The 15,410-nt window shown below is 32.2% G+C and overlaps 1 protein-coding gene across 1 annotated transcript in view; it reads left to right on the forward strand.

Moving 5' to 3' along the window:
• The window catches only part of LOC135128076 (LON peptidase N-terminal domain and RING finger protein 1), a 50,787-nt gene extending 43,713 nt beyond the window's left edge, over nt 1-7,074 (forward strand). Inside the window, exons 2-6 of the mRNA XM_064054899.1 lie at nt 4,929-5,029; nt 5,081-5,512; nt 5,564-5,830; nt 5,885-6,148; nt 6,203-7,074. Coding sequence (XP_063910969.1) covers nt 4,929-5,029; nt 5,081-5,512; nt 5,564-5,830; nt 5,885-6,148; nt 6,203-6,385 — 1,247 coding nt within the window. The 3' untranslated portion in view covers nt 6,386-7,074. The remainder of the gene's footprint in view (nt 1-4,928; nt 5,030-5,080; nt 5,513-5,563; nt 5,831-5,884; nt 6,149-6,202) is intronic.
• The last annotated feature ends 8,336 nt before the right edge of the window (nt 7,075-15,410 follow it).

The following is a 15,410-nucleotide window of genomic DNA, read 5'->3' on the forward strand; positions in this document are numbered from 1 at the left end:
TAAAGATTATTTTAGAAAAAGCACTAGGGGATCCCGAAATTATTAAAACGCTTAACCATAAAAAAGTAGTACAGGACCTCAAGATTCTTGAAGCTTATCCGTAAAAAAACACTTTGAGATTCTTTCAAATTCTCTAAAAAAAAAACACACTTGAGGACCCTGAAATGCTTAAAAAGCTTATCCGTAAAAAGCATTAGAAAACCCCGTGACTCTTAAGGCTTATACATAAAAAAGCACTAAGATTCCCAGATTCTTAAAAAGCTTATCCATAAGAAAGCACTGGGGGATCCCAAGATTCTTAAAGCTTATCCATAAAAAAAGCTCTAGTGGACCCCGAGATCCTTAAAACTTTTCCATAAAAAAAAACACTTGGGGATCCCGAGATTCTTAAAGATTCTCTTAGAAAAAAACACTACGGGCCCTGAGATTATTAAAAAGGTTATTCAAAAAAAAGTACTAGAGGATCTCGAGATTCTTAAAGCTTAGCCATAAAAAAGCACTAGGGGACCCCGAGATTCTTAAAGCTTTTCCAAAAAAAAAAAAACATTAGGGGACCCTGAGATTTTTAAAGATTATTTTAGAAAAAGCACTAGGGGATCCTGAAATTATTAAAACGCTTAACCATAAAAAAGTAGTACAGGACCTCAAGATTCTTGAAACCTATCCGTAAAAAAACACTTGGGTATCCCGAGATTTTTAAAGCTCCTCTCTAAAAACAGACAAAAAAGGCACTAAAATAAGGGATCATGAGGTTTTTAAAGCTTTTTTAAAAAAAGCACTAGGAGACTCCGAGATTCTTTCAAATTCTCTTAAAGAAAAACACACACTTGAGGACCCCGACATTCTTAAAAAGCTTATCTACAAAAAGCATTAGGGAACTGCAAGATTCTCAAAGCTTATCCATAAAAAACACAAGGGGGGTTCGAGATTCTTTCGCGTTTTAGAAAAAGATAACAATAGCGATCCCGAGATTCTTAAAAAGCTTATCCATAAGAAAGCATTAGGGGATCCCAAGATTCTTAAAGCTTATCCATAAAAAATAAAGTTAAAGATTTATCATTAAAAAATAAAATTTTCAAAACTAAATTGTACTCCTAATTTTTCGAAGAAGCCGTATTTGTTGGACTGAATAATAACCTTCGACCAATTTTTGAAAATGAAAATACAACAGCTAACACCTACTTTTAGAGAGTAGATTTGTCTTTGATAGAATTTTGTCTTGTGAAATTACCGCCAATTTAAAAGTTTGAGTTGAAAATGCAACATTCAAAGACCACCTGTCAAAAATCTATGGCTGCTTTTGATTGTATTTTTGATTGCCCTCTCGGTAATTTGTAAATCCGTCTTGAGTTTTAAGGTTATCGTAAACATGCTAATCGTTAATCAAAATTTAACCGTTCCCAATTGATTACGTTATCTAAAATGTCCAAAATTTTATCATTCAACACTATATTATGAGTCCATACTTATAGTTTATCATGCACATTATTACTTATACAGGTACCTCAAAAAATTAATGAACGAGAAAAATTATTTTGTTGATCAAATCAAGAACGGCTTACCCTATTTTTCCGAAATTTTGGAATGCAATATTATTATTATTAGTAGTAGACTGCACCTCTTCAAATTGATATATACGTGTCTTTGATAAAATATTGATAACATTTTGTAATGGAAGTTCTATCTAAATAACCGTAGACCATTTTTTTTTGTAAAGTGAGTCTGCTTAATAAAGGAATTTGCTTCAAAGGCATATTAAAAACCGATTACTTTTTTTATCGTATAGTTTATATGTATGTTCCAAATCAACTGTCGTTTAGCAATGTTAATGTATACTTTAGTGTTTCAGCAACTCTTGCCTGATAATAAATTGAGCCGATTTTTCTACAGCTGCATTCACTTTGTATAAAAAAAGTTACGAAAAACATTATTTTTACATTTCATAGCATAAACACGACTAGAAGTACAAATTGAACACGATCAATCTTAAAGAAAAATAGCCAGGGCTATTTCAAAAATATTTCAGATTACGTACAAGAAAATACCAGAATCATTGGGTACTAAAAAGTAATAAACGGGGAGCTCACAAACAAAATTAAAATGGTATACAAAGTGTAATGTATAAAACATGTATAAAACTTATTCTTTTGGTCTATGGGTATGTAATTTTTTCTCGTAAAATATTATTAATGTAAAGAGTGTTTTGTTTAAAGTGTAATTTAAATTAAGTAAATAAAATATTGTTGATTTTTAAGCTATGGTTTTGCTTGCACGTTTTTTTTTTCGGGAGTGTTGACCATTGGTTGAGACTGTTTTTTATTTCCCAGTCGATAACTAAAATAGATGTACTGTATTCGATTATACGAATAAGCCCGGAAACTACTTACCTATCCGTTTACATTGAAATTTTTATTTTAATATCGGGAAGATAGCACAATGATAACTTGATAACAAATGTGCACATTAACTCCCCCTGTCAAAGTTTGTTAACTAAATATCCCTTGCATGTGCAGCTGGACACACTATTCACCTATAGGGTTTAGTAATCCCTCTAATTTTTAACTGTAGGTACTTTCCAAAAAATTGAAGGCCAACTTTCAGGGCTTCTTCGGGCATATGTTTGGATATTCTAATAACAATGCAACGGACTGTACTGAATTAAAAAAAATCACATGCAAAATTGATGATGTCTTAAAATGGTATTGGTAAACTTTGCATATGATGTAAGCGTGGCATTTTTCTTTGCCTCTGAATTAATGATCCACCTCCATTCGTAACATTTTGCTGTCTGGGTTATCCTCAAAAAATAAAATTTATGCAATTAAATTTCATTTAAGAAATTACAAAATGGATCTGGTTGAATGAATAATTGCAGAATGTTAACTAAAATTTGTCTAGTTATCACCTCGAGAAAGTTATGACGTCCTCTCCAAACATTGTTAAACTTAATTTGTTAAGAAATGCAAAAAATTTACCCAAAGATGCTATACTAATCGTGGTCTAGTAATCTGCTTTTAACAGCAAATATAGTGGTGGTGTCCTAAGATGGAGGGAGGGGTTATAAATAATTTGACATATTTTCTTTATTCTGTATTGGAAGCTAGTCTGATTGCACTCTGCGTTAAAAAAAGGTTATTTCCTTAGTGACATTTGCCCCATTTATTAAGTTTTTATAGCACAAACGTGTGCATTAAAATAAATGTCACTAGTGACCTTAAAATTACCTTGAATATTGTAATATTAATTTTTATGTAATTATTATAGTGTTTCGATTTGGCACATTCATAACTTACGTAAGTGTACGTGAGTTGGTAATGACATCACGTTTGACATGCATAATTAAATAAACGAAAAGTGACAGGAGAGTTTTTTTAATTTGAACACAATGTACTACATGCAGCCATGAAAACTTTTTTAAAGTCCCTGCATTAAAGTTTTCAGATATGTGATTAATTTACTGTTACTGCAAGGCAATTAAAATCTTTAATTGTTTGACAACAGTGCGCATGCGGGAATGGTGCTTCAGTGTACAGTGTGAAGACGAAGCGGCACAATATTTGCTTTTATAATAAGGGTTGCAGGGTACGTTCAATCGTTTCCGCTTGCGTGTTATATAATGCATAGTGTCAGGGTTCCGGGTGTAAATGGAACCGAGTTCCACGAATTGACTCGTTATTTCAACTGCACTGTAACAAGAACGTAACCACGTTCCTAGTTAATATTGAACTTTCGTCGAACCGGAAACAGATGCAGTTTGACTTGAGTTTTAAATTGGTTTTATAGTAATTTATGTTTCTAGGAGTAGCTGTAAAGCAGAGATGGATGTTGTATTTAAAATAAAATAAAACTGTAAAAAATTCGTGTGTTTAAGATTTTATGCTTCCTAAAACCGCTGTAGTATTGGTGGTGATGACAATAATAAGGGTAATAATAATAATAATAACGGTAATAATAGTCCCAAGTCGGCCTTATGTTTATTTTTATTTGATAGTAGAGTACCAATAAAGGTGAAACGTGTAAAACACTCTAAACATTTAAATCGTATAACTTGAGAAAAATGTTATCTGAATATCTGAATCTGCAAGCTTTCAGTGGATAATCCGCTAACTTATTGAGTCGTGTTAGACGTGTTGTGAAAAATAGGACACCTAACAGTAATTGATCAATGATTTATATGCATTTGTGTGTGAGTGAGTGTTTTTAAAATTAAAATTGAAACATTACTGAGTAGGAATTTGTGTCCCAACACAAAAATTGGTTCAGGGATCACTGTCTGGCCACCTTGAGTATCATTGAAATAAAAAAAGTACGTATATTTACTTCAAGATTTTCACAAACGGATTCATGGCCTTCATACAAAAATGAGAATATTTTGTGGTAATTTTGTCTTTAACGATTTGCCACAGAATTAGGAATCCAATGATTATATTATATAGTCAATGACCGTAACTTAAATACTTAGTTGCAATTTGTTTCTGTTTGTCTTCGAGAGTGATAGGCAAATGATTTAACTGTGAGTGTAGACGTAAACGTTTGGATAGGTCAGCTCACAACTAAAAATATCAAGAATTTTAAAGAACAATGCAGTTACGTTTTACTAGCCGCTGCGGTTTAATCAACAGGCTGTTTTTGTATTGGTATTCTTTGCAGTCGCCGGTGCAGTCAATGCCAGGAGGTCATTCCCACGTGATCTCGGCATTCCCAGACGTCTTGATGACTTAAAGTGACTTTATTGATTTAATACCGGCAATATTGCATCCTCGCGTGCTATAAAAATGAATACTACTTCGCTAAAAATACCATTTTAAGATCGCTTAGATGCAATATTTTTTCCAATAAAAAAAGTTCACTGCAAATTAATGTATTATTAGTTGTCTGTCTATGCACTGGTCATTATCTCATCACAGTCCTTTTATTGTTATTTTCAGAGAGCTCGATACCAAATACTACCGACATTTTGGGTATTCAGCCACGCTATCACCTTCGATCCGGATTCGCCGGTTTACAGATCAACGAAGACCACGAAACAGTAAGATTTTGAAGATAACTATTTTCATTTATCTAATGCTATTTTGTTCAGATTTCTCAACAAAACGACGAGGACAAATCGTTGGCAAAAACATTATTCACAAAGACGGATATGTCTAGCAGAAAATTTAATAGCACTATTAAAAGTGTTTTCAAGGAAGTCGAAAGTATTCAACAGAAGGCCATTAGGTGTTGCTGGGACAGTATAACACCGAATGACCTGGAGTGCATTCTTTGCAGTCGGTGCATTTTTGACCCAATAACGACGGCTTGTGGTCACACTTTTTGCAAAGCTTGTCTGACCAGGGTTTTAGACCATGGACTATCGTGTCCTTTGTGTATGGCGCCGTTGAGTGTCAAGGATTACTCGAGAGGATCCAGCGTCATTTTAGACCAAGCCATAAAGTTTCTTCTCCCCAAAGAATACAATGAACGGTTGCTAACAAATATGAAGGAAGTTCACATACTGAATAAAAACTCAGACGTAAATGTTGTTTTTTTGTTGTTTCCATGTTACTGAAAGTTCGTGTTGCAGATACCTGTGTTTATTTGCACTAATGCCTTTCCTGGTGTAGCGTGCCCGTTGTATGTTTACGAGCCGAGGTATAGACTGCTGGTTAGAAGATGTTTATTATCACCGACAAGACGATTTGCTATGGCGGCTAAGGAAAGTACTAGCGAAAAATTTGTCTCGTATGGAACGGTCTTGGAAGTCAAAGATGCCGTTTCATTAGAAGATGGAAGTTTTATTCTTACCACAGTCGGTGTGCGGCGATTCAAAGTTCTAACTAAAGGCGAACAGGTACGTCATTACCTAACACCCTCAGTACTCATTTTTAAAGTACGATTTTTACAGGACGGCTACGATACTGCAAAAATACAGGTAATTAAGGACATTGTTGTTTCTTCTGACAAAGTGCCAGAGCTTTTAAACCTGCATCAAAAAGTGTATAACAAAGCCTGTAAGTGGATAATGTCCTTAACCCCTAAAGTCCTTGCCGAAGTAGAGAGGTTGATTGGTCAGATGCCAAACGTCGAAAAGAACTGGTTAACATTGCCTGATGGACCTTCATGGACTTGGTGGTTGATGCCAATCTTGCCTCTAAGTTCACAGTTACAGGTACGTACGACTAATACAATAAATCGTCAATAATTCAGTAATTTTTCTCCTCAGGTTGGATTTCTCAGTACTACTAGTTTAGAAAAACGACTACGTGCAATAGACAAGATGTTGGAGAGAATGGAAATTCGGATGAAGGCTTTAGAACGAAATACTATGAACTGTCTTAATTCAGACGATTCAACTGAATCGTGTAGTGATTCTGAAAGAACATTTGAAATACCTATAAATCATTAAGTTTGTCCATTATATTTGTCTCACTATTCTAACCGCACTGTTAGTTTTCGACAAGTTCGTTTCATCGACCAATGTATGTTTTAAGGTAGATCATCTACTAAAATATTTGTATAAATAAAGTGACGAATTTTCGTACTATGCTGAATACGCTTAAAGACTAATTCAATGAAAGTTCTTGTAATACGTCAAGTGTTTGTTTCGATAAAGGGATAACACGCAAGTTGTTTACGAATTACTCACATTTGATTTTTTTTTTGAAAATTGTGATGAATGCTGTTTTATACCATAGTACCTGAGTAGCTCATATTTTAAAACCGCATTGGATGCCTGGAATGGAGGAGGTATTGCATATTTAAAATTTCTCACTTCTTCAAAAATTGTGATCTACCAGGGAAATTGTTTAACATTCAAGGTAAAAATATAACTATAAATATAAAATTCCCTATTTTACCTAATGTACAATCATTTTATTGTAGGAAATTTTTTGAATATTTACTGTAGATTGTTAGTACTTTATGATACCTAAATACACTATTATTGTTTCATCTGATGGATGTTCTACTGAAATATGACATTTGTGATATCTTTTTCATGTAAACGACCAAAAATTTATTTATTTTTATATAACTAATTTTCTAACTTTTTATTCATTTTTCTGGTAATCTACTTTTTGTTCTCATGATCATTAATATTAACGGTGGATTATTTTTTATTTCTTTTACATAATTTAACTGTTTTGTAAGTTAAATACCTACATATAAGTTGTAGTTTTTAAGTGATTAAATATACTCATGGCTAATTTATTTGAGTAATCCTTGTTCATTTTTAATCTCACTAATGATAATATTTATTTGATAATGTAAGAATAAGTGTTAAAAATCATGCTTATTGTAAAGAGTAAACCAATGAATTTTTGATAATTATTATTTATTTTGTCATTGTGATATTACAATAATTATTTATTATACTGTTTTCCCAAACTATCGATCATAATTGTATTGCAGTCATGATTTAATTGAAAATAAATAAAATTCAATATGGGTTGTTGTTTTATTTGTTAAAATTATGAGCATCTATGGTAGATTTGTTCTTGATTCAACATAACCAATTTCGGAAAACCGAGTTTAATGATGAGTGGACGCAACTAACGAATATTTTCCAGAATGGCGTGACTAAAAAAAACTTACGTTGGTTGTCCTTTACATTCAGTTTTTATTCCCACTCTGTGTCACATGTGTCAGCTTAGATTAAATTTAATTGACCAAGGCTACCTTTTATGGATCGCAGATTAAGGTGGGAGTAATAAAAAATGTCTTCAAGTTGGCGCTTGACAACCAAGCTTTTTTTCACAATTTCCACTAGGTTGCTTTTTCTGTTAGGAAAAGAAACGGATCGTACTGGTTATTAGAATTTAGTAATCGAATTGTTGCAGCTATGTCTAACTCTTTTTACAGCTGTTAGTATTATTTATATTGAAATTTATGTATATATCCCCGTCAAATAGTTAATGGCATCGTTCCAAGAAAATCTTGAATAATTTAATCTTTTTTTGGGGAAAATACGTCATGAGATTACTTGGGTTCGAACTGTGCTTCAAATCTAGGATAATTTCGATGTCACAAAGTGATTTATTGATGAGATGCAATGCACATTTTAAATTTAAATTTTAAATATTGCTTAGGTAGTGTATAAAAGTTTGTTTACTGTTTTGTTGAAGTTTTATTTAGTTATCAGCTTGATATCTTCATAACTGGACTGCTGCATTTATTGTATCAGAAATTATTTTTGTTGAAATGGTATATCGTACAATTGATCCAGTTTTGTATGTTTTGTGTGTTGCCTACGTAACTTTTGCCAAGAAATATGACAAATGTTATTAGAATACAAATTAGATATGTTTTAATGAATTTAATTTGATTATAGTTTACTTTTCTTTTGTGCATGTGTAACCTGTAATCTGTAACCTGTGATTTATGACGCTGTCCCAAAATGTTATTTCCTTTAGTTTTACTACAAATTGTTAAGGTAATATGGATTTTTATCTACAGTTTATACACCTATTTGTAACTTAACGTATGTAGGTAAAAAAGATTGGTCTGAAGAGTTGAAACAGTACTTCCCTCACTGTGGGAAACCTGACGACTGAATGCCTATTATTTTTTTTTTCGCATTACATTTTTCTAGCGGGGCATTTTAAAATAAATTGAATTAATTTTTTCAATTTTGTCATTATTTGCCACTGACATCTTTGCCATTTTTTTTTGGTTCTTGGATGCTGTGATTCACATTTGGTTAATTATAATTTGTCTATATCTAGGGGAGCATCCCCTAGCCTCCTCTAGCTACGGCCTTATGAAATATCGAGAAACGAGTACCAAATTGACCAATGGACTCCATTACTGTACGTCCGTAGATTGTCCTCGATAAGAAAAACGACTTGAAAGTGTGTACATCGGAAGAATGTCACCTAGAAATTAGTTTGATTTGAATACGTTCGATCCTCAAAACAGAGGAACAAAACAATTAACTAGTAAGCTACAATCGACAAAATGTTCTGAATATCATTATTATAATTCTTATTAAACAAAGACGTTTGTATTTTCACATTTTAGAGAAAATGAGATGACTCGTTCTTAATTTGATCAATAAAAAATATGAATGCTATGATGCATCACAAGTAAAAACTCATATTTTGCACATTTTGGGTAGAATTTATTCCGCACAATTTTGAGATAACGTCATCAATTTTTTGGGGGAAATAAACAGATTTATTTGGATTAACAGTTTACCATGCAATGACTTTAAAAGGTCTGCAAGACCTCAAAGTATCCAGTTTTGCAATTCTTGATTTAATCAATAAAATTAATTGACTCAGTCATTAATTTTTTTGCCTCACCCTGTATATGCAAATTCAAAAAATATGAATTGAATGAGAAATCACAAGCACAGACTCTTCATATTTTGTACATTTTAAATAGGATTTATTCAGCAAAATTTTGGGGCGACGTCATCAATTTTTTAGGGGGATGAGCAAATACATTTTGATCAAAAATTTGCTAGGCTTATGATAACTTTAAAACATCTCCAAGATGTCAAAGCATTTGGTTTTGTAGTTTCTGATTAAATCAATAAAATACATTGACGCATTCATTAATTTTTTTGAGTCACTCTGTATATACAAATCCAAAAAATATGTATGGAAAGATAAATCACAAGTACAGACTCATCGTATTTTGTATATTTTAGATAGGATTTATTCGGGAAACTTTTGAGTTGACGTCATTAATTTTTTGGAGGGGATAAGTAAATATATTGTGATTAAAATTTTATCATGCTTACCATAACTGTAAACCATCTGCAAAATTTCAAAGCATTCGGTTTTGTAGATTCGAAATTAAATGTCAAAATGTTGTTTCCTAATTTTGATTTTTACTACGTAACTTTTACTCTATTCTTTCTTTATCACTTGCACAAAAATTGAAATTTTTAACATGCCAGGTTTTTTTCTTATTGAAGATTGTAAATACAATGGCCAAGTTGTAGACTGTGGTTTGAAATAATTTTTGTAATGAAGAAGTATTTGATAACTGTCCTTGTCTTTCAGTTAATAAAAAATCTCTTACAGAAAATTTCCAAACACGCTGCGTGTAACTAACAAATAAGAATGCAATTACATACAGTTTTATTGTTAGGATCAGTACTGTTTATGGGTACTACCGTTCAAAAACTATGGCAGAATTTTAAGTACATTTTAAATTATGTTGTGATAAATGCAGACAAATGAAATTTTAACAATGTGAATTTAGAAAATGTCTTATCATTTCGCATCTAAGTATTACTTTTAAAATGCGATTTTAATTTTTTTGAATTTCGTTGTTGGTCGATTTTTTTTTTCTGAATTTCCATGTTTCAAAATTTTAATTTTTATACTATTTATCGCATTATATTGTTACGAAATAAATCCATACGCCGCCCCGGTACGTTGCCTATGGGTTTTCTAGTATGTGCGGTGACTCATCGTCGCCAACGGCGGCCGGGCGGTGTTCGCTAAAGAAGAGCCTGGAAGCGGAAGTCGCGATGGATATTCCAGAAAGACCTCGATCGCAAAACATCTAGAAGTTTATCTATGGGTTTAAATAGAGGCCACAGCGAATGTTGAGAGAAGCCACTCAAGTTGCGCCGGAATTATTTTGTACATAATCGGGTGTAATTAGATGTGTAAACTTGAGTTACTAAGAAATAAATTGTTGAAATTTAAATTTTGCCTTAGATTCTTTACGGTAATATCAGTACTGAATCTAGCAAAGTAACTCTGATTATATTCGTGTCTTTCATTACTGAAAGTTTTTAAATTGATATGCGGCAAAGTAATAGTTAATATTGAATTGAAATTATTTTTGAATAATGACGATAATCAATAACAAGTTTTTCTTCCAATTAAGTATGTTTGAAAGCAATTCGTACTTCAAAGAACCCATGAATGCCGCATCTAAGTTAATATGCCGCATCCGAGACATCGCTCGAGTTTAAAAATTGTTACCTCAAAGACAAAGATTGCTGTCAAATACTTCAGTACAAAAATTATTGTAGATCATAATCTACAACTTTGCCGGCGATTCATTGTAAAATCTTCAATAATAAAAAAAAACGCATGTTGAAAATTTCAATACACCTTTTGTGCAATAACAAAGACAGATTTTTTTTTGGTAGAAATAAAAAAAACTAGTACAGTAAAAGTTGCTTTGTTATAATCAGTATTGTTTAGTTATATTACAGTTAGAAAACTAAGACAAAATTTTGTATAATTTTTTAAATATGATGTAATAAAAAACCGGAAAAGCAATTTTAAAATTACGAAAATTCTAGAAATAACTCGATTTACTATTAAATTTTAATAAATAAATAAAAATCAATAAAAGCGGAATAATAAAAACGTTGTGATAATTTTAAGATTCATGTATCAACTTCTTCATAAATCTGTGGGTTTTTGAATAATTGATAACACCGCCGCGAATTCCACAAAAATGTACTACTTACGGATTTTGCATGCTGCCAAGTCAAAGCCGAACGGACTTTGGACAAAACTAAACGGAAATAAGTGAAAATTTTATGTTTATTAAACTGGTCTGTTTGTTGAGAGGGATATGTTCTGAAGTTGTTAGTGATAATAATAATATAATAAAAATTATATTAATATTACCAATTCTTTTTTATTGTATTCTGTTTGTAGAAAATACATATATAAAAATTAAGCGTAATTATATACATAAAAAAGCAACAAGTTCGCAATTAATAGAAAACATAGAATTTAAGTACAAAGGAGATCGATTCATATAACGGAGAATTCATTCGTCTTTTCGCCGTAAGGCCTCCTCCTACACCTGTTTTGTAGGTATATTCTAGGAAAAACGCCCTCCGTCGATTCAATTAATTCGTGCTAAGTAATTCAGTAGTGACGCGATCGTCATAACATCTCTTTTTTGATGTAGTGGTGTCCAGTCTTGATCTTTTATATCCATCTCCTTTCTGACATTTTTGCTATGTAGGCACACCAGTCGCATTTGAGTTTTTTAACAAATTCTATTACATCTCTTAATTTAGTTTTTCTTTATTGTGTTACTTGTATTTCGTTCTATTTTCTTCAGGATTACCACACTTCTTTCCATATGTCTTTAGCATTTTTGAAGTATAGTTTAATACTATTTTGTTTTTTCGTAGTGTTTTTGAAGCAACAACATATTCTTCAAGCCAAAAGTATTTTTTTACTTGTCCTAAGTAATTTTTTGGTATTCGAGAAGTTGATAGTCAGTCCAATTTATCTACTCTTGTTGATCATGCTCGTTAGGCGTTCCGATTCTGCAGAAAATACCACTTTGTCAGCAAAGCTTACATTCGTTAGAAGTTCTCCATTTACTTTCATTCCGTATTATCCTATACGAATTTTCCAAACAAGATGTTGTAATATGATGTTAATTAGGTCACAGGACGTAAGGTCTTCCTGTCTTACCTCTCTTTCCAACTTGAATTTTTTATATTTTTAGTGTCTATCTCAATGTTTGCCGTCGAAATGTAATTGATTTTCTTTGTTATGCGAATATATTTTTCGGGTTATCCATATTTCGTAATAATGTCGTTACTAAGTATTACTTTATGAGTCGTATTTCCATTTTTCTTTTCATCATAGACACACAGTTTTCTATCTGACAGGGATTAAGTTAATAGATTTATAATTTTTAATATCCTTCTTTCTCTGTGTATTAAAATACTGATATTTGGTTGTTAATAGTCTATACTGAATTTCATAACTTCTGTATAAAAATTAAGACAGCACTGAACGAATGAACATTGCTCCAAAAACCAAAAAAATGTATCTAAACTGAAAAATTTAATTCTGTGAGACATCAGTAGATATAGTGTAAATCAAAAGTAGAAGCAAAGTAGTAAATCATGGACGTAAAATATTATCTTTATGTTACATACACTTTGAGAGAATAATAACTCTTATTTAAGTAAGTAATAAAAGAAAAAATTAACTAGATTCTGGTGGATGCGCCGGGTGGAATCGTATGAGTTATTCATGGTCTAAAATACTACACTTTTATTATTAATCGAGTGTTTTATAATTTTTATACAAATCATAATAATATAACATGTTTAATAATCATACGCAAACAATTTTCTCTTCAGTTGTTTTATCCACAGACCGTTATTACTTAATATATCGATAATGATAACTAGTAGCATTACAAGTTTCCCTCTAAATTTACTCTAGATACTCGCTTTATAGTCCTTCGAAACTAAATGTTTACAAGTTATTACTTATTGTATAAGTTCACACAACAATAAGAAAATTGTTGAAGGCTGTCAAGTATTGCCAAGTTGCCTTGGACTGAAAAACTTGAAGTTTTAACAGATCAACTATTAGTTGCATAATTTAGAATTTTTACTTCTCTTGATTTTTGAAACATTAAGAATGTATCGGTTGTGTCAAAAGTTCCGGAACAGTGGTTAGGGGGCGGTTGTTGGGGTTATGGGGTTGCCGAATATGTTGCGAAGATAATTTTAAATCCTCTCTTTTTTGAGAACAGGTTAAAATGTAAAAATCAAAATGACAACACCGCAAATGGCAGCAATAACTTTAATTGAATCTGAAAATGAGAATTGAAAAACGTGGATCGCAACATTTCAAACAAACATTTATTTTTAAGTTAAATTAAAAAAACAACAAAACAATTATAAGATGACAACAAAAAGTTCAGTAGCATCAAAAATTTGCTGCCACAAATCTTCTAAATTTTGTGGGGTTGTTTGATAAACCAGGCCCCAGAAATAAAAATCAATCGGGTTAACCCAACCCTTTCTTGGGGTAATTTGCGTTTAACCACGTCCGAACTGACCCAGTATAACGTGGTCCAGCGCCATTAAATTGTATCCATATGTCCCTTCCAATCTCATCTAGAAGATTTCCAAGCTCATTTTGGAGAAAGCGTACATCGTTCCCGGTTAAACGAATGGGAAGAATGTAAGGAAGAATAGATAAAATAATTCCCTATAATTCCAGCCCATATCTTTAAACTAAACTGATATTGATGTCCTATTGAATATTTTTGTAAACGAAGATTCACCGGTTCACAAAATCTTGGACAAAAAATCATCGTCCCTCTGAAGTATCCATCTAGCAAATCCCATTTTGGAGCCATAATGGGGTAGGCAATGGGGCTTGTAATTTTGTATAATAGTAGGGATGTAATTCCTTATCACGAATAACCTTGTTCACAATTTCGAAGGATACATCCAACAGCCGACCTACTTGTCTAACATTAGGTGCAGGATCCTCAAGTACAACATTAGTAATTGCTTCTTCGGTTGCCACATTCCTCCGCCTTTTTGGCCTTCCATTTACAAGTCCTTTAAGACTTGGTATGTACGAGTACAGATTGATGATTTTCTCATAGACGGTAAAACCCACTTTACTGCAAACGTAAACAGCCATGACAGAACTCATTTGTGCAAACATAAGAGAATACATCTCAATTATATTAATTAAATCATTAATAAACACAGTAAACAACAACGGTCCTAAATTGGAACCCTGAGGAACTCCAGTTTCTTGAATAAAATTCAACAACGGGTCATGGTCAATTTAACAAATACCCTAAAAAAATCAGCATAAATGACATCAACCTGAAGATTAATATATTGCGTTATTGAAATTAAATTTGTTTTGATGGAGCGTTCTTTAACCGTTTGATTAATGGATATCATTTGAGAAACATGGCTTGAAAAATTAGTATAAAAAACACCTTCCAGTATCTTAGTATTCTTAGTAAAACTACAAAGAATTGTCACACGATTTTGGTTTGTGTTTTACAAACACATTAGCACATCTTCTCACAACAAGAGTCGGAATTTGATCTGCCCCACTTAAGTGAATCTGATGAAAAATTGCTCTGAGTAAAGGATTGGTAGATCTGATAAAGTACTACCATTATGATACAGGGTGATTTTTTTTAACATGAAACTTTCAGATTTCTCGGAAAATAAGCACTGTGCGAAAAAATGTCCAGAATCAAAATTTAATCATGCCACGGGGGAAATACACTAGTGCTAAAATTAGCCACACTAGTGCTAAAATTAGCCCCCCTCCCCCTCTCCTTGTAGGTGGGGCAGGGGTTAACTTCGAAGCCTTAAATGGGAACTGCTATTTTCTTATTACAGATTCGGAGTCTACGGATCTAAAGGTACGTATGATTTGTCTGAAACTTTTTTTTCGAATTGTGATAGATGGCGCGGAATCGACGAAATTCAAATTTTTCGAATTTATCCTACTGCGAACCTATGCAGTTCATTTTTCAAAATGTCTCGGTACATTTCACCATTCAAGTTGCCTTCAGAAATGTGGCGACTCATTTTTGATTATTCACAATGAAAACGTGATATTTTTTACTGCAAAATTGTACGCATAGGTTCTCAGTAGGAGAAATCGAAAAAAATGAATTTTGTTTATTACAGCACCATCTGTCAT

This window comes from Zophobas morio, unplaced genomic scaffold (assembly GCF_036711695.1).
Source record: "Zophobas morio isolate AGI-343-1 ecotype UQ-CSIRO unplaced genomic scaffold, CSIRO_AGI_Zmor_V1 ptg000012l, whole genome shotgun sequence".
In the NCBI taxonomy this organism is placed as follows: Eukaryota; Metazoa; Arthropoda; class Insecta; order Coleoptera; family Tenebrionidae; genus Zophobas; species Zophobas morio.